General features: G+C 33.2%; 1 protein-coding gene across 1 annotated transcript; it reads left to right on the top strand.

The window, feature by feature from the left end:
* Window positions 1-740: 740 nt before the first annotated feature.
* LOC140439082 (Fanconi anemia group I protein homolog) lies at window positions 741-27,059 on the top strand. The gene is made up of 16 exons (XM_072528749.1): window positions 741-1,031; window positions 1,082-1,533; window positions 2,402-2,640; window positions 4,885-5,224; window positions 5,273-5,496; window positions 5,549-5,750; window positions 11,334-11,599; window positions 11,724-12,043; window positions 13,632-13,823; window positions 13,883-14,064; window positions 14,326-14,651; window positions 16,831-17,030; window positions 17,953-18,120; window positions 22,933-23,107; window positions 23,164-23,380; window positions 26,556-27,059. Exons 1-16 carry the CDS (start codon window positions 939-941, stop codon window positions 27,028-27,030), a joined length of 4,071 nt encoding a protein of 1,356 aa, XP_072384850.1. The 5' UTR covers window positions 741-938; the 3' UTR covers window positions 27,031-27,059.
* The last annotated feature ends 306 nt before the right edge of the window (window positions 27,060-27,365 follow it).

Below are 27,365 nucleotides of genomic sequence, written 5' to 3' on the forward strand. Positions count from 1 at the left end.
GCCCTTCACCCAACTAACTTTCACCCATAGATAATTGTTTTTTCGATTTGGAATACTATACCATTTTGGTATTGTACCTTCTTCTTTCTTGGCAATGTTTATTAGATATATAAAAATTGTATATACTGTTAATTGATGTATACTGTTTTTATCTCCATTTCTAAAATTTCAGTAATAATTGCCCCAATGTTTTTATAACGCCATTTTTGCAATTTGTAAAGGAGTGGATTACAATGTTGCAACTAACACATTTTTTTTGTGGATGTGGATACTCAAGATTCTTTAGAAATAAGTTATTGTAAATTTAAGTTGTGATTTTATTAGAATTTGCTAAAATCTTTGTTTTTTTTGGAAAACATTATCATTGTTTGGGTATGCAAAACTAGCCAAAACTAGTGAAACCATGGCAACAGCACTTACATCAACGTCATACGCCTCTTGCTATGTCATACCTCCACCTAACACCTAACTTGATTAGTAGCGCCGTCGCTCTTATGAACGGCTGGACCCACGCAACTCGCTCTCTCCACTTAGCTTATTTTACTTACACTACTATTTGTGGTATATACTGTGGTCTGTGTCTTTCACTGTCACTCTCTCGGTCAATCTCAGAAGAAGAAGCATATGTCAGAAAACCAGAAGCATAGAATAATCGTGTGTTCGGTTGTTCTCTGCCAGAAGTCAGAAAATATAAATAATAGAAAAAGCATTTACCTTATTATTATTGACCTAGATAATTCCAATAAATTTAAGGTGTAAAGTTTAAAAATAACGATAGTTTAAAATAAACATTATGTAAATAGATCAATAAAAATAAGCTGGCCTTAAGTGGGTTGTTTGAATAGAATGTTACAATTAAAAAAGAAGATATTTAGAAATTGTCATATTTAATCTGTCACAACACAACAATTTCAAAAATTCAAACAGATTTTTAAAAAATGACTTCTATTATAGCGAAAATTTTTGAATTGGGTGAAAAGTGCGATAAAGATGGTCTGGAGAAATTTATCAATGATTTGGATGACGATGAAGTAAGTAGTACATGTATTAGTGTTACATCTTTAACACAAACTTGTTTTAGCTTGTTGGAATTGTTAAGCAGAATTTATGTTCCTCAAATTTTACAGAATGTTGGAGCTACATTCTAAAAGCATTTAAAGATAAAATCGAGGATCACAGCAAACGATTATATGTAGCATGTAAACTATTAAATGAATTGGAAACCAGAGATCTCCCTCAGACTAGAATAGATACTATCATGAATCGATTGAATTTAGAATTGCCAAAATTTAAGTCCAAGGACTTGGCAAAACTATGTAGTCTTTGCTTAGAACAAATACAATCCAAAAAAACTATAAAGTTTGCATGGAAAGATCTGTTACCAGAGGTTCTTAATGTTTTAATAGAAAGAGAAACATTCACATATGAAGAATTGGATTACACAGGTGTTGAATATAAGTCTGATTTTGTAAATACTATCTGTATGTCTTCTTGGTCTCCATCCATAGTAACTACATTGACAACAGTATTTGTGTAAGTTTTGTATCTAGCAAAGGTAAAGGCACCAGTACTTTATGTTATTGGTGTAGTTTTTGTTTTAAACATTATGATTGGAACTTTTAATTATGAATAAAAATGTACATGTGCATGTTCTTAGAACATGCTGTACTAAAATTTTGTAGATAAGTATATAATTTCCATTTGTCATAAATGTCTTTGTAAATTAAAACTAGGGAAGACATTTATAACAGCTGGCAACAGATTTAGTTCAAATACAAGATAACCTAAATAAGGTTTTAGATCAATCTACTGCTATCTAGACATTCACTAGTCCACTGAAAATTAAACAGTAAAACAGATTGACAATTTAGTCCAAGCATATATCAAGAAAAAAGCAACGCCATTTATATCTTTAACAAAAATGGATGAAATAACCATACTCAAGAGATATAACTTGTAGTTATAACTTTTCAACAAAGGAAAATCTTAATATAAAAACCAGACTTAACTTTGTTGAACTGAGTTCTCCTGTAACCTTATCCTTTGAAAAAGAAAATATTTATAATCATCAAGTAAGTTATTGATAGTTTCATGTTAGAAAATAAAATGACTAAAAAATGAGAAAGCAACAAATTAAAATTGTTATCAATTAAAAAAGACTAATTTATTTTAATCATTCGAGTGTGAGAAAATACTAAATATAAAAATGCATTAAGTTCTACAGGATATTATATCAAATGATTTACGTGCTATGGTATTAGTGAGAACTTAGATTAAACTAAGATTTTCATGGCATTTATTTGACTTTTGAGGTAGTATAGGTACCTAGTAACAGTAATTTGTAGGACATATGTGTACTGGTGCCTGTGTTTGTAGCATTTTAATAATATTAAGGTTTCAGTGATATGCCATTGACAAAGGAAGAACATTTAAAAATTGTAAACAAATTAGGAACATATATTGGAAAATTAATTCCTCAAGAAATTCCTGCCTTTGTGTATCAGCTGCTCAGATTATGTAAAGAACAGAATGGAAAATCAATATTCTTAAAACTTCAGAGTTACTTTGGATTGAGAATTTATAATAATGCTAATGCTCACACTGAAAACTCACCAGATTCCATGTCTTTAGATTTAATAGGTAAGTTACAACAAATTGTAAAATAAACTCTATATGGCACTTTGACTCCATAAACTAGAGATCAAGACTAAATATTTGAGAGGTATATGAACTTCCTAAGACTTTCCATTCCAAAATTACAAACAATTGTATTTCAAAAATGTATCAAGTCACCTCAATTGACGGTACTGTATTTATATTTTGGTTAAATTGTAGTAAATTGATTTAGGATTTGAGCTGGTCTAGCGCTCAGCAGAAGAACTTTTTTTTCTCACATAGCCCCAGCTCTGTTAGTGCAAATGCCAACCCAGTATTTCCACTGTAAAGTTTTTTATTTTATATAACAATCAATTGTATATAACAAATCAATAACAAATGCTGTCAGGCTTATCTGGCTCTGATATAAAAATACTCAGTTCGACTAGAATTGGTAAACAAAATAAAAATGAGTATCAATCACTGCAACTAACTCTAGAGTCACCTGAAATGGTTCGGTTGATATTGAGAAACAAAAGGGAGTTGTATAGAGGTTTAAAAGTATTCCTGGAAGCTGATTTAACTACCGAACAATGAGCTGAGGTCAATGCACTGAAAAATGAGTTAAAAGAAAGACAGCGTAAGGGCAAATCTGATCTCATTTTGAAATATGTTAATGGTGTGCCAAAGGTAATACGAAAAAACTAAACATATCTACCAGGTTCAAAGCCCCCTCAGTCGAGACTTCAATTGTGCTGCTGTATTTTCAGAATGTCAGAGGGTTATGTACAAAACTTCAGCTACCGTTTGAAAATACTTCTTACTCACAATATGATATTTTAGTTTTTAATGAAACATGGTTAAAAGATGACATAAAGAGCGCCGAACTGTCAAATATTTGACTACAACATATATAGAAGAGATAGATCCTCAGAAAAAAGTACCTTCAAAAGAGGTAGAGGAGTCCTAATAGCTGTCTGGAAAACCATAACCAGTGTTCGTTTGTCAGTGACTCAAAATATCGAACATCTGTTCGCACGTCATGAATTTGCAAAAAATGTAGATAATCTAACTGAAAAATATCCAGAATATAAGTTATGTATCCTGGGAGATTTTAATCTTCCCAATTGTCAGTGGTCCATTGATGGATTGTCTTCTATGGCTGCTCCATCAACAGGAACCTCACTAAATGAAGTCTATTCCATTCAATTCCTCTCATTTTTATGTTCCTTTCATAATATGTAACAAGTAAACACTATTAAAAATAAAAACAACTCCTTATTAGATCTAATCATGGTCCAAGATGAAGAGGTTGAGGTACCTAGAGCTGAGAGTGCCCTACTCCCAGAGGATAGGTATCATCCTCTTTTCTCATTTGGGTTTAAATGTGAATCTCAATATTTCAATGAGCCAAGATTGATTGGAGATGGCTTTTATAGCGACTTTCGCTCAATGTGTGTACAGGAAGTAACAAACTTTCGTTCACAATTTAACTGGGATGATTTGTTTAAAGATAAAAGTCTTGATGATATGATCAACATGTTTTATGATGTTATTTACCTTACAATTGATATTTTTGTTCCCCTGAAAAAGTATTCAGCAAAAAAGTTTCATGTCTGGTTTTCTCCAGAGCTTAAAAAAACAATAATCAAAAAAAGAAAATGCATAAAAAATATCTAAAATCTCAATTACTTGCTGACTATAATGAGTTTTATGTATTACGAGCTAACTGTAAACAACTGAAAGAACAATGCTATCTTGATTATGTTGCTCTAACTGAATCCTCTCTGAAAGATAATGTTAAAAATGTCTGGAAATTTGTTAACAGTAAAAAAACAGGAATAATATTCCTTCTGTTATGCACTATAATAATATATCTGGCTCTTCTGGCATGGAGATTGTCAATTTATTTGCTGAATACTTTTCCAAAACTTATAGTGATAAAGATTTTGATTTGCAGGATGATACCTTTTTAACAGGAGACATCAACCTATCACAATTTAGCATTTCTATTTCGTCTATATATGAAAAATTGTCCATTTTGGATAGCAACAAGGGGCCAGGTCCTGATGCTCTTTTACCTTCTTTTCTTAAACACTTTAGCTTTTTACTTTCTAGGCCTCTTTTTCACATTTTGGTTTGCAAAACAAGATATATTCATGCACATCTTGCCATATATAACTCTCAGCCAAAAGCTGAGGTATACTTTGATTTTTCATTTGTTGTTTGACATCCATAAATGCCGATTATGTGTGTTCAAAAGATACTTTATTATTATTTTTGTTGCAGAATCTTCCGACAATAAAGATGCCACTGAAGCAGAAAGTACCGTTCTCTATCACATTCACACTGCTGCTTCTATGGGTTATGAATGTATAAAGGAATATCTGAATTCTCTAAAGAATATGGTCAGAGCTCCTGAGTTTGTCCTAAATCCTTTTCAATTGATGGTGTTGTTCACAATATCAACTATACCACATTATGAAGAGACAGTCTTTGAAATAATCAGACCTTCCATTGTGAAATCATATAATGAGCAACAAAGAAAAACAAAATCGGCTTGGTATAGGGAGATAGTTTCTGCGGCTTCAAAACCTGAGGATGTATTGTTACAAGTAGTTCAATTTAGGTCAGTTAATATAGATGTTTCAATAAAATTTCTATAAAATTTGTATAGTTTACAGGATAGAGATCTGGTTCTCTCTGGTTTGGTTAATTTTGCCTTTGTTCTTCTTGAAGTGGGATCAGCGTTAGGAAGAGATGTGATAGCTGAGAAGCAATGGAGTTTAGGTAATACAATTCTGTTGAAAATCATTAAAAGAAAGAGGTTGATTGCTCTAACCATTCTTCAGACGCTAGGTAATCACATTGTGACCAGACAGAGTGTATCACAGTATATAGGTAAAAATAATTCTCTTTTTATTATAAAATTTTTAATTGTCATATTTTTTAGAATGTCTTTATATTCTGAGTAGGAGCATGCCTCTCTTAATGTTAGAAAACCAGAGCTGCATTATAGAGCTAATTGATTGTCTAGTTCAAGTGTCGCCACATGTTGCAGACCAGCTTCTAGATGCATTAATTCCTTTAATGAAAGTTTCTCCAACGATCAGAGATCATATGATTGTGTATTTAAGAAAAGCTTTGTACTCCAGGTAATTTATGCATATTCATATTATTAACCTTTCCATGACAGCGAGGTATTTTAGGTACCCCACAATTCTCCTTCAAGTTTCCATTTCTTCCAGGTTTATGTTTCGTTCTTCACTGGTATATCCATATATATTTTCTAAATATGTATAGTTCAGCAAGTGAGAGAGTGAGAGCTATATGTGTGTACAGATATAAAATAAACTTTTTTTTTGGAATATCTAAATACTTAAAGCACTGTTATAATTAAGGCCAGGTTCCTCCAAAAACTTGGTTTTTTTTAATAAATTTTATTTATAGTACAAAGTATATTTGAAAATCAAACTTTTTACAGGTGAAAGTATGTACTGGGTGTTCCAATAAGCCGATCTCTCGGCTATATATCAGAAACTATTCATATTATAACTTTAGGAGAAAAAATTCCTTAGTAAAAGTGGCCAACTTTCAAGTTTCTGGGTTAACCATAAGGGGGCGTAACCTGTGAAGAAAACTTTGAAAACCAGTTTTTTGGGAAATATGCCCAATTATACCAATAATAAATTATAATAAGAAGTAAACTAGAAAGAGGCCTAAATTCCGTACAAAGTTGTTCAAGTACTTTTTTTTATTTTTTCAAATAAAGGGTGGGGGAGAGAGGGAAGTATTTGTGGATAAATACCTATAACTTTGGTTTGGATCAACCGATTTTAACGAAATTAGTGTCATTAGAAAGAGAGTGAATGAATTAATTTACATCTACTATAAAATAATTGCATTTAGTTTTAATTGTCATAGGTAGAGGGTACTTTCGAATAGAAAAAAATAAAATTTGTTTTTCTTCAAAATGTTTAATGGAAACACCTATTTATTGTAAATTATAATGGAACTGGATTAAATTCGTAACAAAATGGTGCAAATCGCATGTTAATATCTTTTGTCAAACTCGAGATATGAATAAAAACGCATAAACATAAGTAAGTATAGTATTGACTCACCGTGTATTATAAATTAAATTAAAAAATAAGTCAGTAGATACTTTCAAATTTTTTTATAGCAGAAGAATCTTAATGTTGATACCTATTTTGACCATTGTTATTTCATATGATTAAAAATAGTTTTTTCGAAACTAAGTAGGCTACGACAATGAATTTGACGGGGAGTTCATATTCTTTATTTATTGACAGCAGTCAAAACATTGTTAAGAAGTGTTATATTATAATTCGAATTGAAGATTGCACTTTTTTCAATAGATATTAATATTGTTAATATTAGTCATTAATTATCAGTACTAATAATTCGTGATGAGTATATCAAATGCAGGATTGTATGATATGATTGGAGTTATTTCGAATGTCACCAAAATGCCGCTATTATCTCACGTATATATTCTGTAAGATATCCTGACAGGAGACATTATGGCAAAGAAATTTGAAAGAAAGGCAAGAAGATTAAGAGAAACTGGTAGTTTTCATCGTCCTTGTTTTAAATGACGTAGTTGAGGTATGACCGAAGATAATTCAATCAATGCTCTTGCTTTAATTCAACAGAATCCACATATTATGTTTATGCGTTTTTATTCATATCTTGAGTTCGACAAAAGCTATCAACATGCGGATTGCGCCATTTTGTTACGAATTTAATCCAGTTTCATTATAATTTACAATAAATAGGTGTTTCCATTAAACATTTTGAAGAAAAACAAATTTTAATTTTTTCTCTTCGAAAGTACCCTCTAACCATGACAATTAAAACTAAATGCAGTTGTTACTCTTTCTAATGACACTAATTTCGTAAAAATCGGTTGATCCAAACCAAAGTTATAGGTATTTATCCACAAATACTTCCCACTCTCCCCCATCCTTTATTTGAAAAAATAAAAAAATAATGCTTGAACAACTTTGTGCAGAATTTAGGCCTCTTTCTAGTTTACTTATTTAACACTTGGTATAATTGGGCATATTTCCCAAAACACTGGTTTTAAAAGTTTTCTTCACAGGTTACGCCCCCTAGCAGTTAACCCAGAAACTTGAAACTTATTTCCAGCGATTTCTCTTGGCCACTTTTACTAAGGAATTTTTTCTCCTAAAGTTATAACATGAATAGTTTCTAATATATAGCCTAGCGATCGGCTTATTGGACCACCCGGTACATTATACTACTTAAAAATATTTTATTTCAAAATGGCGGCTCTGAAAATGGGTGCCCAAACTGAAACAATTTGTTGGTAGGTGTCATTATTTCTTGGAAACGAATCATCTCAAAGCAAAAAACTCAATGGTTTCATATTCTGTATCTAATTGACTATGGTCGGTACTACAATGAATCATTTTCTCAGAGAAAAAAAAAAAACAAAATGGCAGGTTTTTGAATTTTTCGACCCTTTTCTAATTGTTTATAACTTTTTTAAATAATAATGAATTTTTTTGTTTGTAGCACGGACCATAGAGAGACATCTATGTTGGATTGTAGATTAAAACTCTCAAACTCTTTGTTCCTTAGCTTTATTTTATACTCAATATCAATACATATTACTTAGACATTGCATATTTCTACCATGCGCTTCAGCACCATAACCTATACATCTTAACCTCTATTTGTAATCATCTGTCATTCTAATTCACTCAGTGACGCAGAACATCACAAAAAGGATTAAGGGAAGTATTACACGTTACAATCTAAAAAGTAAAATGCTGTTTGGTTCATCTTGATAAGTGCAATTGTTTCGAAATACGAGTGACACTTAGTTTGGAGAAAAACCAATTAAAGTAAACAGCTGCCGTCACCCGTTCCTCTTGAATGGCTGGATTAACAGCTTTAAGCGCTCCGTCTTCCTTCACGATACACCGTCTGTAAACCGACCGCGTCTAATCTTTTCCTATGCGTTTGAAGTCAAATCTCGAGCCATACTGAAACAATGTAGTTTCTGAGCAATTCCATATTGAGCAATGTAATTTCGGATCAATATATTTTTCAGAGCCACTGTCATGGCCCCGTGCCCTTTAGGACTAGGCGCCACTATTCCTAAGAGTATTTTCTAGCAATTTTTAAAAAAAGTTTTCCATTATTTTAAAAAATGTTTGGAGGAACCTGCCTTGTAGAATCTACTTCTTATAGATATATCCTCTTATATATCTTTTCTTTCTCTTTTATTTTTTTGCTTTAGCCAAGGCACAGATATTTTTCAAGTATCAGGACTTGCTTACAATATACGCTTACACTATACAGTGATGAGTGTCTTACCCCCCGGCAAAATAGCGGAAAGGATAGAAGACAGATTAAGTTGTGAGATAGTACGAGATAAGGCTAGTTATTAGACGTGTCTATTTGACTTCAGTCATAATTATACGGATGACCTCGAAAATATTTTATTTTAATAATTTCTGATGTTAGAATAAATGATTAAATATATTAAGATACATTATAGTAAAAAACATTAATTAGTAGCGATTTTAAATTATAAATCTAAGTTTATTTATTAATAAAAATAACTCAACTGAAATATTTGACTAAACTAAATAGGTATGATCAGTCCGAAAAGAATTGTTGTATGTGGAGTTGGCGTAATAGTTAGAGACGTTGTCTATTGATAAGAAGACTGGGGTTCAATTCACACCAATGGTAAAATTTTTGTTTTACTCAATCAAAAATAATAGAAAATATGATACATATTAGGTAACAAGTTTTCGAACTCATTATTTACAATTTATTCTTATTCCAATGTTATAAAATAGAAATACAAAATATTTCAAATTCAATTCCAGTTTTACAGTCTTCAGTTGTGAATGGAAAATAATCCATTGAAGACTGTTTAATGTCAAATCCATCACTAAATTCTCAGTGTTAATATCAATTCCTCTGTACAGGCAATGATTTTCAAAACAATTGACGACATTGGAATGGATACGCGCGAACAGCTACCTGCTTTATAGCTAACCAAATCATCAAGCCTTCAAGTTATCAAATAATAACACATCGAGAAGTGTTTTTTACGGTAAACAGAAACTTTTTATTGAAAAAACAATTCGTGAAAAGGATTTTAACGGTCGAGGAAAAAGTGCAAATTGTTGTGTGGCATGTGAATGGATTATCAGACAACATGATTAGACAACAATTTGTAAATATGTTTCCAAATAGGCCGGCTCCAACACGATCAACAATTCAGTCTATTATACGTAATTTTTTTAAATATGGATCCGTGTTCGATCCAAGAGGAGTTCGCAGACAAAGGGAGGTAAATCCAGATTTGGAACTAAGGGACACTTTGATTTGTGCAAGTATTGAGCAAAATCCTGCCCAATCAACACCTCGTCTCGGAGAACAATGTGGAATTCCAAGATTTAGAGTAGGTGAAATTTTGTAAAGACATCGATACCGTCCCTATAAACTTCATAAATCCAACGAACAATTTCCTGGGGATCAATATAGACGTTTAGAATTTTGTCAAACTGCAATGGAAATGTCACATCAAGATGAACATTTTTTGAGAACGTTTTGTTCACCGATGAATGTACGTTGTTATTGTCACAATTCAATCAATGCTAGGTATTGATCTCGAGGAAATCCTCGTCAGATTTATGTCGCTCGTACCCAGCGTCTTCGAAAAGTAAATGTTTGGGGAGGCATAATAGGGAATCATGTCATTGGTCCATTTTTTATAGACGGTATGTTGACTGGGCGGAAATACTTGGAACTTCTGCAAAATGAAATTGTCCCAGCCCTTTGTAATTTACCAATACCTTTCGATTCCATATGGTTTCAACACGATGGTTGTCCTGCACATAATTCTTGCATCGTCAGTGAATATCTCAGTGCGACTTTTCCTAATCGATTGATTAGTGGCCACGGATATTTTTTTATTTTTGTAGAATTTTTACTTATTTAAACATTCTTTAAAAGATTTTACTTTATTTTCGAAAGTACGACGATACTGTTTTGTCAATAAGATTTTTTGTTTTAACTTTAGTTTTTGTTTAGTTTTGTTTAGTGATTCAAAGCAAAAGGATCTTTGCATAATTTCAAATTATTAAAAAGAAAAAAAAAGAAAACCACATGTGGGTTTTGAACTCTAATCGTCTGCGATGCCTGTATCGTAATGTCGAGTTCTTACCGCTAATCCACGAAGGATTTATAATTATTCCGTGACAAGAGTGTATGAAACTCCTCAAATCATAGTAGAAATTATTCTTGGTTAATAATTTAAAACTTTAGATTAAATAATCACTATTAATTAAATTATTTTATTCACATTTTTGCTTTATTGTGGTCAATCAGTTTTTACTTTATGCGAAATTAAAAAATTGAAAAAACGTCACACATTCGACGTTACTCATAATAGTTATGACCGAGGTGATTTAGCTCGAATCTAACGTCTAAAGGTGTGACACTATCGATAGTGGTAATGTAATGTAATATAAATTATAGGTTTCTCCGATTATTTCTCACCTCTACGAGTTTCATCTCTTTTTATTTCACAAGGTAACTGTGTTTTCTATCTCTTACGTTAAAAAGCCGGGTGATAAGACACTCATCACTGTATATAAAATCTTCAATGATTTTTGTGGTATTACATTATTTCGCTTCTTATCTAATTCTAATCAAAATATTTTTAGGTCGGTTGAAACAAGACAGATGGCTGTGAATGGATTTTTAAAACTGATTAAAAATTTGAAAATATCAAACATGGCTGTACTTAGCCAAAGCAGCATGGGTTCCTTTTCATCCGGACACTCAATTTTCACCCAGATATCTCTAAATAAAACAACTCAAAGCGTAACAGCTGGCAGTTTTAGTAATGAAGCTTTGTGTTTTGAAATCTTGAGTATTCTGAAGAGATGCTTCATGCAACAGGCTGACGTTCGAATAAAATTGTATGAAGGTAGGCAAATATATGAAAACAGTGAGGTTATTATAAGTAATTATGGTGTCTTATTATAATACTGAAGGTTTCAATATTAACAGTTTATATTATTAAAATAATCTTTTCAATAATTCATTTTTAGGATTATTCGATGCAGTTTGTGTAAATCCTGAGCTGGGTATCCCAGTTTTGGACGTTATTTGGTTTCATCTCATCAAATACTACGTCATGGATGAAAGTCAAGCACTTCCTCTAGATTTTAGTAAAATTGTAGTACTAAAAGAAGCCCAAGTGGTTCTGGACGAACCTCTGGGAAAGCTAATACATACTATCGGATTAATCGTCACGAAAGTTTCCGAGATAGAAGAGGAAAAAGAAAATAACACTTTAACGAAGTACACAAACGTTTTGGATTCCTTGGCTACCAGATTATCCAATTGTGAGCTTGTTCATTTCGATCTGGTGAGTAAAATACAATAGAAAATTAACTAATAAACAATACATTTTGATTAAACCTCTATAATGCAAAGAACTAACTATTCATACAGATTGAACGAATTTAAAACGGAACATACGAAATCAATGTATTTCGGCTCAACTCCGATCTAGGTGGTTGGCCAACAAAAGGTTGTCAAATAATTATATTATAAAAATCCGATACTTCAGCGGGCTGCTGGATTCTGAACTCATTCAAGAACAAGTCAAAACTCCACCCAAATAGGTTGCCTAGAATCACTGTGAAAACTAGACTAAACAAGCAGTTATTATGCTGTCAAACCACCTATCGCTTCCTTATAGTCCAAGAGATAGAGCCGAAATTTTGAACTGATCAGTAATATGACATTTCTCTATTGGAATATATTCATTGTAACTGAGTTAAGACTTTGCCTTAAAGGCGGACGCCCCTCGTGGTACAGGGGGTGGCTATACAGGATGAAGTTGTCATTTTTTTCGGAAAAATTAACGATCGATTATATGGCTATCTTGGTATAACTAGACGAAATCCCAAAGGGGTGGCGGACAGGGGTGAAGTTGCAATTTTTTGGGGAAAAATTAACGATAAGTTATATGTCCGCCATTTTCATGGCTCATTGTTTAGCCCCTAAAAACTCTAAATCCAAAAGGGCGGACAGCTGGGTTGGTACAGAGAGCCATAAAACGGGGTCAAATATACCACTTGCCTGCGCATTTTAGGTCTCGGTAACAATTTTCAAACTGATTTTATTATGATATTTTTATACCGATTGATTTGAAAATTTATATGCTCACTTCTGTTACTATTCTGAAAAGTGTCAAGTAGAGTTTTCCTCAAAATTTTCCAAAAAAATTTCCGTAAATGAAAATTTTCGTAATTGTTTGAGGTAAAATCTAATTTGTAGAATCCTTTCTACAGGCTAGATGTTTTTCAAATAAGGTGTTAACCATAAAATATTTACAGGAAAGAAAGGAAATAACTACAAACCATTAAGTTTATTTTTGTTATTAGTCTGTTGTAGTAGATTGGTAAATACAATGAAAAATATAGGCAAATATCCGATTTATTTAAAGATACGAAGAAGATATAACTCTCAAAAAGATCCGCAAATCGGATTATTACACGGCGATTGGCAACATTGACTTTGGGCGGCGCTATAGACTATGGTGCGTCCTAAAAGGAGACAGATAGTTGAACGATATTTTATACAATGTCTATCACCGGGTATGGATTTATTTTTGTCCAAGTTTTATATTGGTCCACTACTTCAAATGCAGTTCAAACAGACATATATTAAATTGTATGTTCCGTTTTAAATTCGTTCAATCTGTATATCGTTATAATATAGAAACTCGTTATATCAATGATTTCCCTTTCAAAAACAATTTTTTAAACTTTTGGATGTTCGAGTGCTTGTAACAGATTATTTCCCATTTTGATATTGCTAATCGGTTTTTACATATCTTCTGCAGGATTTTTACATGTAAATTATTTAAACCGGAGTTCTGAAGCATTCCGTAATATCTTCTAAGTTTGTGGAACACTGAATATTTTGTTCCAATAAAATTGTTTTAGGACAATGGTACCAGTCTTCTAGATATTGTACCAGAAAGCCAAAGAAAACTCTTTACATTAAGAGAAGCCCTGTCCACGTATGAAGCATTGTTGGGCTATAAAATTTATTCCTGGAATAAATCTTCCGAGAAACAGGGAAACATTGTTAATAGTCTATATCAAGGTTATAGCAGATTGTACCATTTTGCAAAGGTATGGTTGTGATTTTATTCATTTATATATATGTAGTTATAGTTTCTTTTTTATTTTAGTCACTGAGTAATCCTAAAAAAGCAGATGCTAAAAGGAAGAAAGTCGATGTAGATAAAACAACGCAGTCTTCGCAAGCTGGAGCTTTGAAAAAAGAATCTCAAAAATTAAATAAAAATTTAAAAGTTCCCGATACAATATGGAACTTTCCCGTTATCAAGAAAGCGTTGAGTTTATTACATGAGTAAGTTGGAAATGTTTTGATTGTTTGAAAAATATTTCTCTACATTTTACAGTAAGTCTTTGGTGTTTGAAAAAATGACAAAGGTGGAAACCTGATCTGTAGCTGGTAGGACTCTCTGGGTCATTCCTTGGTTTTAATAAATTATTTTAGGTTACTTCTTGGGTTTTGAAATTTTCCACCAAGCACATGTTGTAGAGTTACAAGATTCTACTTTTTCCTGTTTATAAGGAGACATATAATTATACATCCAATTAATTTTAGGCCTAAGTTATCATGGACGACGGTTTCAGAAGCCAACACGGTAAAAACGAAGAAGGAACTCCACCAGCACGTGATGCAAGCCACATTATATCTGGTACAACAAGTTAAGCGCCGAAAAGACTTGGAAACGTTAACCAAAAAGACCTATTTCGATCACGTAACGGAAGTAGCGTCCATTATATTTAGAAGAATAATCAAAAGGTTGGACGAGTTTGTAGATTTTGACTCTCTCACAGCCGCTTTAGCATTGGAATGTTTCGGAATTATTTTGAATCTGGTTAATGCTCAGTACAAGTCTAATCTGAAAGCGTTTTTAAATAAAGTTGGTAAGTAATGTTACTAATATACAGTGTATCACAAAATTATTATTTTTTTTTTTTAATTTCCTTTATAAAAGGTATGATAATAAAAATCCTATCGGACTACATCACAGAACGTTTTCGGAATAACTATTCCATCATCAGTGTTATCCTAAAATAAGTATAACCACTTTAATTAAATCAAACATTAAAGTTAAAATTTTGACCAAGGTTATTACAAAAATGTAGTTAATACTTAGGGAAAAAAAGAAAAAACGCACTTTTAAGAATACAACTGCAAGTAGATAATGCTCCAATCAAAACATTTAAATACTTGGGAATGATGATGAATGACCCATGAGATCCTCAACAAGAAATAAAATGCCGTACCGAACAAGCAAGACAAGCTTTTATCAAATTTAAACCGCTACTATGTAACCACAATCTTTCCTTCAATCTCCACTACAGGATGGTTAAATAGTATGTATGGTCCATATTGTTATACGGCATGGAAACATGGACGTTAAGAGTACCTTCCATTAATAAGTTGGAGATCTTCGAAATGTGGACGTTGCGAAGAATTTTTCGCATACCATGGACAGATAGGGTGAGAAACGAGGAAGTCTTAAGAAAGGCAAATACTGAGAGAGAACTACTCAATTTGATCAAGGTACGAAAAATTGGATACCTTGGCCATATTCTGAGAGGAAAAAGGTAAGAGACGAGTAGGTCGCAAAAAAATGTCGTGGCTACGGAACATAAAGAACCGGACAGGCATAAACAACACTGGCGATCTTTTGCATGCCGCAAAAGACAGACGTCTGGCCTTAAGATAATTCGCCAACGCACTGTAGGTGCACGGCACTATAAGAAGAAGAAGGTTAGTACTTACTGGAGAAATCTTTCTAGAAAAATCCACAAGGAATCTAAGTTCCTGTATTTGGCTGTATACCATATATTAAAAAAAATTATTAAAATCCTTTGTAAAAGGTATATATTTTTAAAAACCCAAACGGGCTGTTTTAGACAAACCGTTTTCGGAATCCATTATTCCATCATCAGTGTCTAGGAGTACATGAATGTAGCCACTAAATACATGGGTAAAAACCCGTTAACAAATAATTAGTTACATTTGTTTTACATTATATTTTATAAATTATTAGGATGTTAAAGTTACCGTTGGATTAGGTAACATGGTGACATATGACTCCACGTTGAAGTTGCAAGTCCTGAGACGGTGTGTCTACGAGGACTTAATGGAAGTTTTTTCTAGAAAAAACTTTCTAAAATCTCCCTTTCTAAAAGGGGGATTGCTTATACCGGCAATCGCTCGGTGGCGATTGCCGGTATAATAACCCCTCACTCATATACATCCCCTTTCACTCACATACCTAGATAATTTCATGGTCCATCTAAAGCCAAGCCACAATTTTGCTTAAATATTTTAATTACCCACACGTCTGTGCAGGTAATTAATTTAAAATCGATTTCGTGTTTAAGCATCATTTGTCTTCGATTTGTGGCTGGTTTCAACTACTTTTAATGTGTAAGTATTTATCAGGTGTTGTATTTAATATTCAACAGTGTACATCTTTTTATTAATTAGTTTAAGGTGGAAATACTTATTTCTAGGCTTTCACTGATGATGGCCCGATACGACTGAAAACGTTCTGAAATTTTTAATGCTTTTTGGATAATTAATTTTAGTCAGAAGTGTTTACTTTCATCCATGATTACCAAAAAATATTCCCCATTTTAATTTTAACTATAATAAAGTACATTCTTCGTTAATAACCCGGTTAAAACTTAACCATGGCCTCTTTCCAGAGCATCTGCATAGGATTGGAATCTATGAAACCCCTTTCTGTCCTTGTGATGGTAAATCTGTCGGAAATTTGAACCACTTATTTTTCGATTGTCCTAATCATAGGGAACAGACTCGAAGCCTATATCTAAATTTAATTGATCTCAATATTAGCCTACCAGTTAACATCAGCAATCTGTTATCTTATTCTGGCAAATCTATATATAATATTCTAATTAAGTTTCTCTCTCACACACACACACACACACACACACACACACACACACACACACACACACACACACACACACACACACACACACACAAGTGTTTACTTTGTCCTAAGTTTTTTTTTGGACTTATTATATTGACACAAATTCAGTAACAAATAATACTGTGTAGTTTCAGAAGAAGATAGTAACACTGAAGACGTGATAACTTCACTAAACTCCATAGTTGAAATCTACCAGAAAATATTTGAAAAAGGCGAAGAGGAACTTGCCGATGATCTTGAACAGAGAAAGTTGTCTTTAATTGCCATTACTACTCTTAACTCACTAATTACTCATATTCCTGATACAAGTAGCGTTCTGTCAGTACAGGTAGGCAATTTCTTTATATATATTGTTAAAGCTATTTTCTTCTGGCATCTAATGCAATAATGCAATTACAATTTTTATTGGGAATATAATTTATACCTCAGTAGAAGACAAAGATATTGAGCCAGTTGACTCCTATAAATACTTGGGCCTTGAGATCAGAATAAATCGAGACAACCAAACAATCGAGCTGAAAAGAAGAATAAACATCGCTTGGGCAGCATTTGGAAAGATGAAGGATACTTTTAGGTCTAAGATTCCAATGTGTCTAAAAAGAAAAGTATTTAATCAGTGTATTTTGCCAGTGATGACCTACGGCACAGAAACCCTCACAACACTCACAAGAACAACAGTGAGTAAACTACAAGTTGCAGAAAGGGCAATAGAGAGAATAATGTTAGGGATTTTTCTACGTGAATAGAATACAAATTGCTACTATACGCAAAAGGTCAGGAGTAGCAGACGTTATTGAAAGGATAACAACACTAAAGTGGAACTGGGCAGGTCATGTAGCAAGATCAGTTGATGACCGGTGGACAAAAAGAATTTTAAAATGGAGACCCCGAATACAAGCTAACAGAAATAGAGGTCGACCCACAACGAGATGGACAGTTGACATAAAAAGAGTGACTACAAATTGGATTCAGATGGCGCAAAATCGGACTAAGTGGAAAAGCATGCGAGATGCCTATGTTCAGCAGTGGACGTTAGAGGCTAGTTGATGAATTTATACGTCGAAATTTAAGTTTAAAGTAAGTTTATTTTTGAAGTTTCAATTTCCACTTCGAAAATCGTTCAAAATCAAAAGAAATTGTGGCTTATTCCCAATAAAAATAGTAATTTCTTTATATATTTCTGTAATGAGTTTAAAAATAATTTCATTCAAGGTTTAATATTCATTTAACTATTGTTTTTTTACTTTTAGATGTTAGAATGGTTAAAAAACTACGCTTACAATAATACTCTGTCCTCAAAAAACTCTTCTTCTTTTATAAATCTTTTCTTCGAAACTCACATAAAGTACAAAGTAAGTCTTACATTGTTGGAAAATATTTCAGTCAGTATCGGAGAAACTTTTGGAGTCATTACAGAGGTAAGTGAAAAAACTGCTGTAAAATTAAATAATCTGATGGTTTTTATTGCTTTGAATAGCTTAGGTTGCTGTGTATGTGTATATATATATATATATATATATATATATATATATACTATAACAATTTTCAATTGAAGGTGATTCATTGGCAACATTGCACTTAAAGCGATCAACCAATATTCCCCTTATTAACTTTGCAGAGGCGTACCAAAATAATATTTTAATTATTTATTATTTATTTAAACCCTTAAGAAATTATGTGAAAATTAAATCTAAGGCCGATATAATTGTTAAATTATCATGTGTGTTTTGACAGGTATTTTATAGTTGTCCAACAAATTAAAATAAAATTTTATTGTTATTATAGAGTGCCTAATACAGTACCGTCGAACGGGGTAAAACCGTCCAAAACTTGAGGTTTTTTTCATGTTTTCATGATTGGTGGTTTTTCTTTTGAAATCATCCTAATATGTAGTTTTTTCCTCATATATTTTCAAAAGGTGATTGGTTTTACCCCATAGGTTGTTTCTTTTAACAGTCTTGGAAAAACAGTATTTTCCAAATTGTGAGCACTTTCCTCCAAGCATTCTTTAAAGGTCGAAAATAGGCAACGTCAAGTGGTTGTAATAAATCTGTGGAGTTTGAAGGTAAAAGAATAAACTTTATACCATTATTTTAACATTGCTCGATAACGTTGACTGTAAGATGACTGAATAAATTATCCCCTATCATTACTTTAGGGCCTTCTAAGTTTCTGAAGTAAGGCAATGCTATCGATAGAAACCAGTCTTCAAAAGTTGTGCTGTCAAACCAACCATTGATCGTTCTATTATATCGTGCACCAGGAAAGCCTCCATCGGCCCATCCCTCATACATATGCTTTGACTTGTACACTATATAAGGTGGCAACTGTGTTCCATCACCATCAACTGAAAACATAACGCTAGTGCTCGACGTGTACATCACTCGATGAGCGTGTTTTGATCCTTTTCTGACCACGACTTTTACAGCTCCTGGATCGTCCGTGAAGTTGGTTTCGTCATAGTTTATCATACCCTTACTTACCCTTTTTGTATTCTCTGCCAATTTTACGGTGAGATCCTTATGTCGGTCCATAAATTTGAAGAACCAATCTGGTCCTGGTAAATTGTCTCTGAATCTTTTTTCTCTTCTTCCTGCCCTGTTAAGAAACTGCTGAACCATATATCGAATGTCAATACTGTGTAGAGGATATCCCCAGTCCGCGCACACTAGTAGACTGTCAACCAACTTTTTTTCTTCCAGTTCAGAAAGAACTGGTGACGCTCCAATCTTGAGATGTTGCCTCTTTTTTCGAATTTTTTCTTGTAAGGTGGTATAAGGTACTCCATAATTCTCAGAGGCCTTTCTTATAGACATACTCCCACTAGCAACAGCTTTCAATGCTCGTTCCATATAAAATTCATTGTACTGTAATTTTCTTGTTGGCCTTAACTTCTTCTTATAGGTGCGAGGCATTGTCTGTAAACAAAAAAAATATGTTAAAATCTTACACCAATTTGAAGAGGAGCTAGGTGATCACCAAACCACCGCCACACTCTGTGCTGCCATAATGTTCATATCCATAAGAATTAGGTAGGTACCATCTATAAAATAACTAGGGAATTGTTGGTCGGTTTTACCCCACAAATTTCAGATTTTACAGAAAAAAATATATCAAAATTAACCCAAAAAGAAAAATCGCATAATTGGCAATGACTAATACTCTCTAAGAATTCCACAACAAAATAACACTTACCAGAAATGTTCTAGAGTAATCACTTTTTTTGTAGACGGAAATCTTTCCAAGTTTTGTAAAAAACACCCGATCACGACGTTTTGTTTACTAGTCTACACTGCAGCCACGCGACACTTTCAACCTGTTACTTTGAGCTCACTATGGCGACTGGCATATCCTCGGACAGGTACGAACGCTTGTTTGTCGTTCAATTCAAATATACTATAATCCTGAAAATATTAGGCAAAAAACCCTTAGCGATCGGTTTAACCCCATGTGATTGGTTCTACCCCGTTCGACGATACTTCAAAAAACAGAAAACTTTTGCAAAATAATTATTATATTCCATTTATATAGGAGGAGAACTACAAGCAAAGAAATAATTATCTAAGTTATGCTTGTGAAGTTTCGAAATCTAGCGACTCGTCCGAAGAGGAATCCCCAGTCACACTTAAGTCTATTATTATTTTGTCGAAAACAGTGTCTACTATCCCGTCCAATCTCCACATTTACTCTTCTTCCTTGATCACATGGGCTACGGTTTTAGCCCAATCGTTTTTTCCGTATCCCTTCCATCGCGAGTTCTAACCAACGCAACGTTGGACATTAGAAATTTTATATGTCAAATTTTCACGAACTACGTAACCCTCTACGTAAGCCTAGATTAATTCTATCGGGTTTAACTCGCAATGGTAAGGAGGAAGTCTCAAAATGATGATACCTTTAGCACGAGCCATTGTATCTACAACATGCTGGCGATATCTGTCACGATGCGATCTAATGGCACTTATAAGCTTAGCTCTAACCATGAACTCAGAAAATGGAATTTATTTTTGTCCTAACCAACTCTGCTTGTCTGCTTTTCTGTTAATGGCCATAATTGACAAATTTTCTACTAATCGGCTGTGATTAGAAGCGTTATCCATCATTATTACCGAATTTGACTCGTGAAAGAAAGGATTCAAACCATTTTTCAAAGCTTTAAGCGTCCATGTCTTCGGTTTTTGGATAAAAAAATTAGTGCACTATCGTCTAAAAAGCCTCTATCACTACCTATATCGGCGACAATCAGTCGTTGTCCTTTACCACGTTGTCCTGTGTGACCAACATTCACCCACGTTTCGTCCAGATAATAAATCTTTTTATGGGCAGAACGAACCTCTCTAATAGAGCGAAGATATCTTCGTCGCCATGAGACTAAATCTTCTCTTTCTATTCAGACAGATTTACGGGATCGTTTGACATATATAAATTTTAAATATTTTTTATTATTATCTTTAACGTCTCTTTGCTAATTTTTGGAAAGAGATCATTCTCCATTACCTTTGTCCTATTGGATTTGAGGGTTGGCGATTTATTCTCAAAAAAGGAAAATTGGATAGTAGTACGTACAAAATTTATCTGGTACTCGTCCAATTCAATATTTTGTCTACCACGACAATGTACTTTTGGAGCTTGCACAATCCCAGTCACCTTTTTTTCACGTACAATGCATTCAATTGTCGACACGTAGACGAGCCCCTTCCCATATCACTTGACCCACCTATGGAATTTGCAGTTTAAGTCGATTACCATAAATAAATTATACTCTGCATGTGCATGTTTTTTTAAGTTCCCATATTGATTAATATGGCATTTTTATGAATATTTATTAAAAACATTACCCTTATGTTTTTTTTATTTATTTTCAACAATAAAAAAATACTTACAAAGTAAGTTTCATAGTTGAAAAAATTAGTACGAATTGTTGGCTAAGGAAAAGCCACTTTTAACATTACAACAAAATAAAAATAGACTAAGATCGTCAAAAGAGCATAAAGATTGGACTCAGTAGCAATGGGATTCAATATAATGGAGTGATGAGTCCAGATTTGAAGTGTGTGTTGGAGACAGTAGGAGTCGGGTCATTCGCAGGAATAATGAAGCTTTCCATCTCGACTGTCTGAACCCCCATCTTAATGCTATAAAAAGAATAAACATCAATCATATTATTCTGCTATTTGTCTGTTGTTTACTTACCTCAAAAATTATTTTAAATGTAATCAATATGCAGATATGGACGCTTGATGAACTATTTATCCCATTCCCACTCTTTCCAGGGACGTAAATATATAAACCAGCGAAGTGTTGATAAGTTTACCGATGTTTCAAGGTATTCAACGAACTTATTCAACTATTCGCTCGTGAGTCGCACCGGTATGAAGAAGGTATATTGTTACGGGGACACATTTTATACTTTTTACTTAGTATTCACAATAAAAATGGCCCCGGTAAGTGCCGATAAGAATTTACTTCTGACATTTAACATTGTTGCCGTTAGCTCTCAGTTTAATTTGTAGACGAGTCACCTTCAATTGAAAATTGTTATAGTCTAGCATTTTGTTTTTAAGAATACTAATTCTTTATTATCATTTATTATTTTATGTCGCTGCAATTTTTCAGTATGTCCGAACAGATGAATTAATATTAATAATAACCTTACATTTTCCTTCTGTATCTGTATCTGTATAGTAGGGAGGGCGAGTTAAGTTTCACAGCACTTAGGCCACAATTGACCCATTGTGCATCCTCCCAGGGAGCTGTCACTCTTAGCTTATTGTCCATCCTGCCATTTCTAGGAAGGTGGACAAGTCACCAGGAGACATCTCTCTTGTGTGTGGAGGTGTTTGCTCAGTTGACAATGACCAGTTAAAAAACCAACTGCCAAACGTAGGTTTTTCCTGGTCATTCCAAAGTACTTCTTTGATGTTGACTCTTCAAGGTTACTTAGTGTTACCCTGGCAAGTTTACATCCTTTCCCTTCTTCTCATCTTTTTACGGTTTGCGTATGGGAGTGATATTTGACAACTTCCGCGATTGTTGTAGTTGACCAACCAAAGAGATCCCCAGGTCCTTACATTTTCCTTAATTCATAATTCTCTTTTTTTCCTACGATCCCGATAGTACGACAACTTTGTGTGAAAATGGCGTACAATGTATTTATGAGGAAATGACTAATATATGTAGACTTCACATACTTTGCTCAGGCACATATGTATATACATAATGTTTTTTAGGAGGAACAAACAACAGAAAATATTAAGATTGTAAACGAAGGCAGTGTTAATAATATTCTTTTGTCTTTATGTGGCTGCATAAAAACAATATTAGACGACGTCGATAGTGTAATAGCACGTCTAAGGTCTGAGTATATTATCCTTAGTTATCCCGGAGAAGATGATACGACTAATAGTAAGTTTTATAGAAAAGCTGTAAAGGTATTGGTTATAAAATGATCATTGTTGCAGGGAGGGAAAAGTTGAAAACGAAAGAACAAGGTGTTTGTTGCCAATTATGTTTTGTAGTTACCATTTTAACAAATGTAACCAATCTTCTTTTACCTCCTGGCAATCTGGCGGAAGCTGTCTTCAAAAGTATCGTCCAACTGTTTGGTACATTAAGTTCTCTTACTAAATACTTTAATACCAGATCCTCGAAGATCAATTTAGCCTTTCAAGGTGCCAGGTAAGATTTAGTAGTAGAAGTAGTTTATTTTTTATTTATTGTTTTATATTTTTGCACTACCACTCACCAAATTAAGCAAAAACTGCGAATGCCACGTGCGCAGTAACAAGGCTCGGTAAAAAAGTAGAAAAAAAAACGATGTTTTTATTAATTTTAAAATATTTAAAACAAAGACGACTAAGGGAAAAAGAAATGAAGAGTAAGGAGAATATATACATATCTACAGTGGATTGAGTAAAGATAACAGAATAGAAGAGAAGAGTCTTCTATTGCCACTCGAAAAAATCTTAAAAACAATATTAAATCGTGGATTGAAGGAAATGAACAACTGCTAATACTGGAAATAAAAAAGAATGGACACAACATCGTAATTGTCGGAATATATGCCTCAAATGAAGATGCAGATACAGAAAGTAAAGACCATTTCTACAACAAGATGAATGAAATACTCTTGAGTTTTGAATTGCCGAGGGCCGAAATAAACAAAGGTTTTTTTGAATGAGATACTTAAAATTCAAAATCACACTAAATTTTCTCTTTTTTCGCCTCTGTAACTTATTAAAATAAACATTATAGAAGTTTTCAGAGACTTTCGGCCCTCGGTAATAATGTATTCTTTCATTCTGCGTTTAAATTTTTCAAAAATATTTATTAGTTTTCTCAGGATTCGAAAAAAAAAAAGAATGCCCACCTCTACTCGTTCGTTACCTGTGTTCTACTTTGATTCGGTGCTTTGACTACGCGACATGAGACGTTGCCAAATAATTTCGTATGAAGGTTTTTTATTGTGGTTTGATATTTCAATTTATTATTTTTTATTGGAAATAAGGCACAATGTGACTTTAAAATAAGCTTATTTGGATGTTTAGATTTCCAATTCGGAAATCGTACTTAAAATACGAAACACTAATAAATTTTATTTACATAAAACGATTTCCGAAGTGGAAATCAAAATGTTAAATTAAACTTATTGAAAAGAAAAATTGTGGCAAATTTAAAATAAAAAACAGTAAGCTGCCATTTAAATCAATTCGCCCAAATTTGATTATCTTAGAATGTTGTTAAAATGCTAAAAAGACAACACTTCAAATAAAACCAATAAGTTTGGCAATGTTGAACTTCTCCTCTTTTCTTAGTTCCACTAATGCTATTTCGACGATATAATGGGCTGACCTAATATACCTCTCTTTTTAAATAGGTGTTTCTCACTCCATCTCACGTAAGATACATACCGACCATAAAGTTTTACCTAGACTGTATAGGTATCTTAAAAACGAATATAAATATCATTTTTAATGAGAAATACATATTTGGCCGAGAGGAGTACATTTTTGTTTTAACAAGATGGAGCACCTGCTCATAATGCCGGATTCATTATTGGAAATTATTTAAATAAAAAATTTCATTACCGGTGGATTGGAACTTATGCTTCTTGTTCACCAGAACTAAATCCTCCTAATTTTTTTATTTGGCGATTTAATAAAAACACTATTTATAAAACTGGCTTTAATACTAAGGAAGAATAAGAAAAGCATTCATCAAGCATTTAGAAAAATAAAGCCAATGCATATACTCAATTGAGTAAGATCTGTAAGGTGACAATTATTATTATAACAAAACGGGTATACAAAAAGGGTGTACATATGTGAAATTATGAATATAATTTCAGTTATTGAGGACTGTATTACATAGGGCTGGTTCAAATAAATTAGGATATGTGGTAAAAGGTTATACAGATTGTAGCAAATTAAGTTTATACAAAGTCTTACCAATTCTTCTACTGCACACACACTCGCGGTATTTACAGGCTTTCACTCGCGGTTATTCTTCATACGGGGAAGATCTCCGGGTTACCTCTTTCCGAACACGTGTCTCGCGATACTAACACTGAGATCATGAGATAGAGCCCATTTGCATCTGTACACGATTTAAAACAGTATTTGCGGTATTTTTCGCGTAACTATAAGCGGGAGAGAGAGAATTAGTTAGCGGCAGTCAACAGTAGAGAGAACACCCCTGTGCCAACGACAGTCAACAGGGAAGAGAGAGCGTCCGTTCTCAGCGATAGACCACAGACAAGAGAGGTACGTCTGTACCAAGCTATAGGTAACAGGCAAGAGAGAGCTTCTTCTCGATAAGCAAAAGGTAAGACAGAGTATACGGCTGGCTAGCGAGACTCAGCAGACGACAGCGAACGACTGTAACTAGCGACAGTCAACAGTCAAGAGAGAGTCTTTCTTCTTGCTATTTTAAAACTGTCTGTATTTCTAAAGGAGGGGAGGTTGAACTGGAATAGGAAGGGTTATCTAGGGTTGGACTAAGATAATGATTGTAAAATTGTGGTAGAAGGAAAGTTAATAATACAACGAAAAAATGACATGATTTTTCGCATGTGAAAAAATTGAACAATGGGGGCATTTTGAATATTTATTCTAATTTTTAAATTTTTGTAAAATTAATTCTAGTTGTTCCTTTGTGTATTATTGTCGTTTTTTTTTGTTTATTATGTTAATATTTTCGTAAAATTAATTCTGATTGTTCAGTAGTTTTTTGTTGCTAGTAGATGTGTTATTTCCATTTTTTAAGTTGATTGATCTTATTTCTGGTAAATTAAACTGTGAAGGATTATTATCCCTATAATAAAATGTTAGAATGTATTACTGTTTTGTTTCTAAGTGTCTATAACGTTATGTCAAATAAATAATTTATTTGCAGAGTAGCTCCAATGATTGAAAATAGATATATAATATATCATATCAGGTGAAAGAGAATTAAAAATGCAAACGAAAAATGTCCAAGGATATAGGGTGTCCCATATAAAAAACAAAAGTTGGTATTCTATTTCCTTAGTGCGACCCCCTAAAAAAAATTCTTGTACGTCACTGAACGCTTCCATAATATATCTATCAAAGGTTTTTAAAATTTTTCTTAATAATGAAAATATTTAATCCTGTCGTTTTCGACATTTTTCAATAATCGCCAATATGGGGAGCGATTGATGATTTGATTGGGCAATCATTACTTCTCTTCCAAAAAAGAAGTCATGACATCTAAACTACTTTTTTTCTATCTTCTCCAGTTTTTGGTATACCCTGTAAAACATACCAATTTGGGACACCCTGTACACTGGAAAATCTCATATTTGCTTCTAGAACTAAAACAAATTCATTTTTAGGTTTGAACGGTTGGTGAAGCTTGCTGGCAAGCAACTAGCTCCTACGATATACAAGTTCCTTCTTCACCTCGACGACGCCCAAAAAGAAGCTACCCAAGCCACTCAGTCGACGAAGAAGAAATCGACGGACTCCAGTTTATTGAAATCCAAAGTGTTACGAGAAACTCGCCTGATTCCTAAAGTCGTATACGAGATGGAACAGTTTAGTAAGTGCGTCATCCAGTTGTCGAACAAAACGAAAGTAGATTTATCAAAATATGTTGGACAAGGTACTGCTAGAGACTTCAGGATCTTGACTGATGCTTTAAATAAAGAGATGGAAAATAGTGATGAACCTACTGCTGAACACGATGAGACAGTTACAAGCCATGATGAGTCGAAAAACAGTCAAGATGGATCTAAAAATGATGACACTGTCGAAAGCGATAGTAGTTCAGATTCTGAGGTACCACCATCAAAGAAAAGCAAGAAATAAAATGATGCAGTATTTTTTGTAAATTAAGATAATAAAAATATTTTTCTATGTAAATGTAGCATTTTTCTATAAATTTAACCACCTTCTGTGGATGTGGACTATAATTTCAGTGATTTTTTAGATAAGCTTGTCTGTATTTTCAATAAGGCATTTTCTTTAATTACAATTAAGTCAAAACATCACAAACCCTGGACTACCAAGGGTATCCACATATCAGCCAAGTATATGCGTTCACTACTGTACATCAAGAAATTTACTACCAACGTCTTTATCACTAAATATATCTCCAAGTACAAAGGAACCTATCTAAAACTTATCAAAACACTATCAAAATC

Source organism: Diabrotica undecimpunctata, chromosome 4 (assembly GCF_040954645.1).
Source record: "Diabrotica undecimpunctata isolate CICGRU chromosome 4, icDiaUnde3, whole genome shotgun sequence".
Lineage (NCBI taxonomy): Eukaryota > Metazoa > Arthropoda > Insecta > Coleoptera > Chrysomelidae > Diabrotica > Diabrotica undecimpunctata.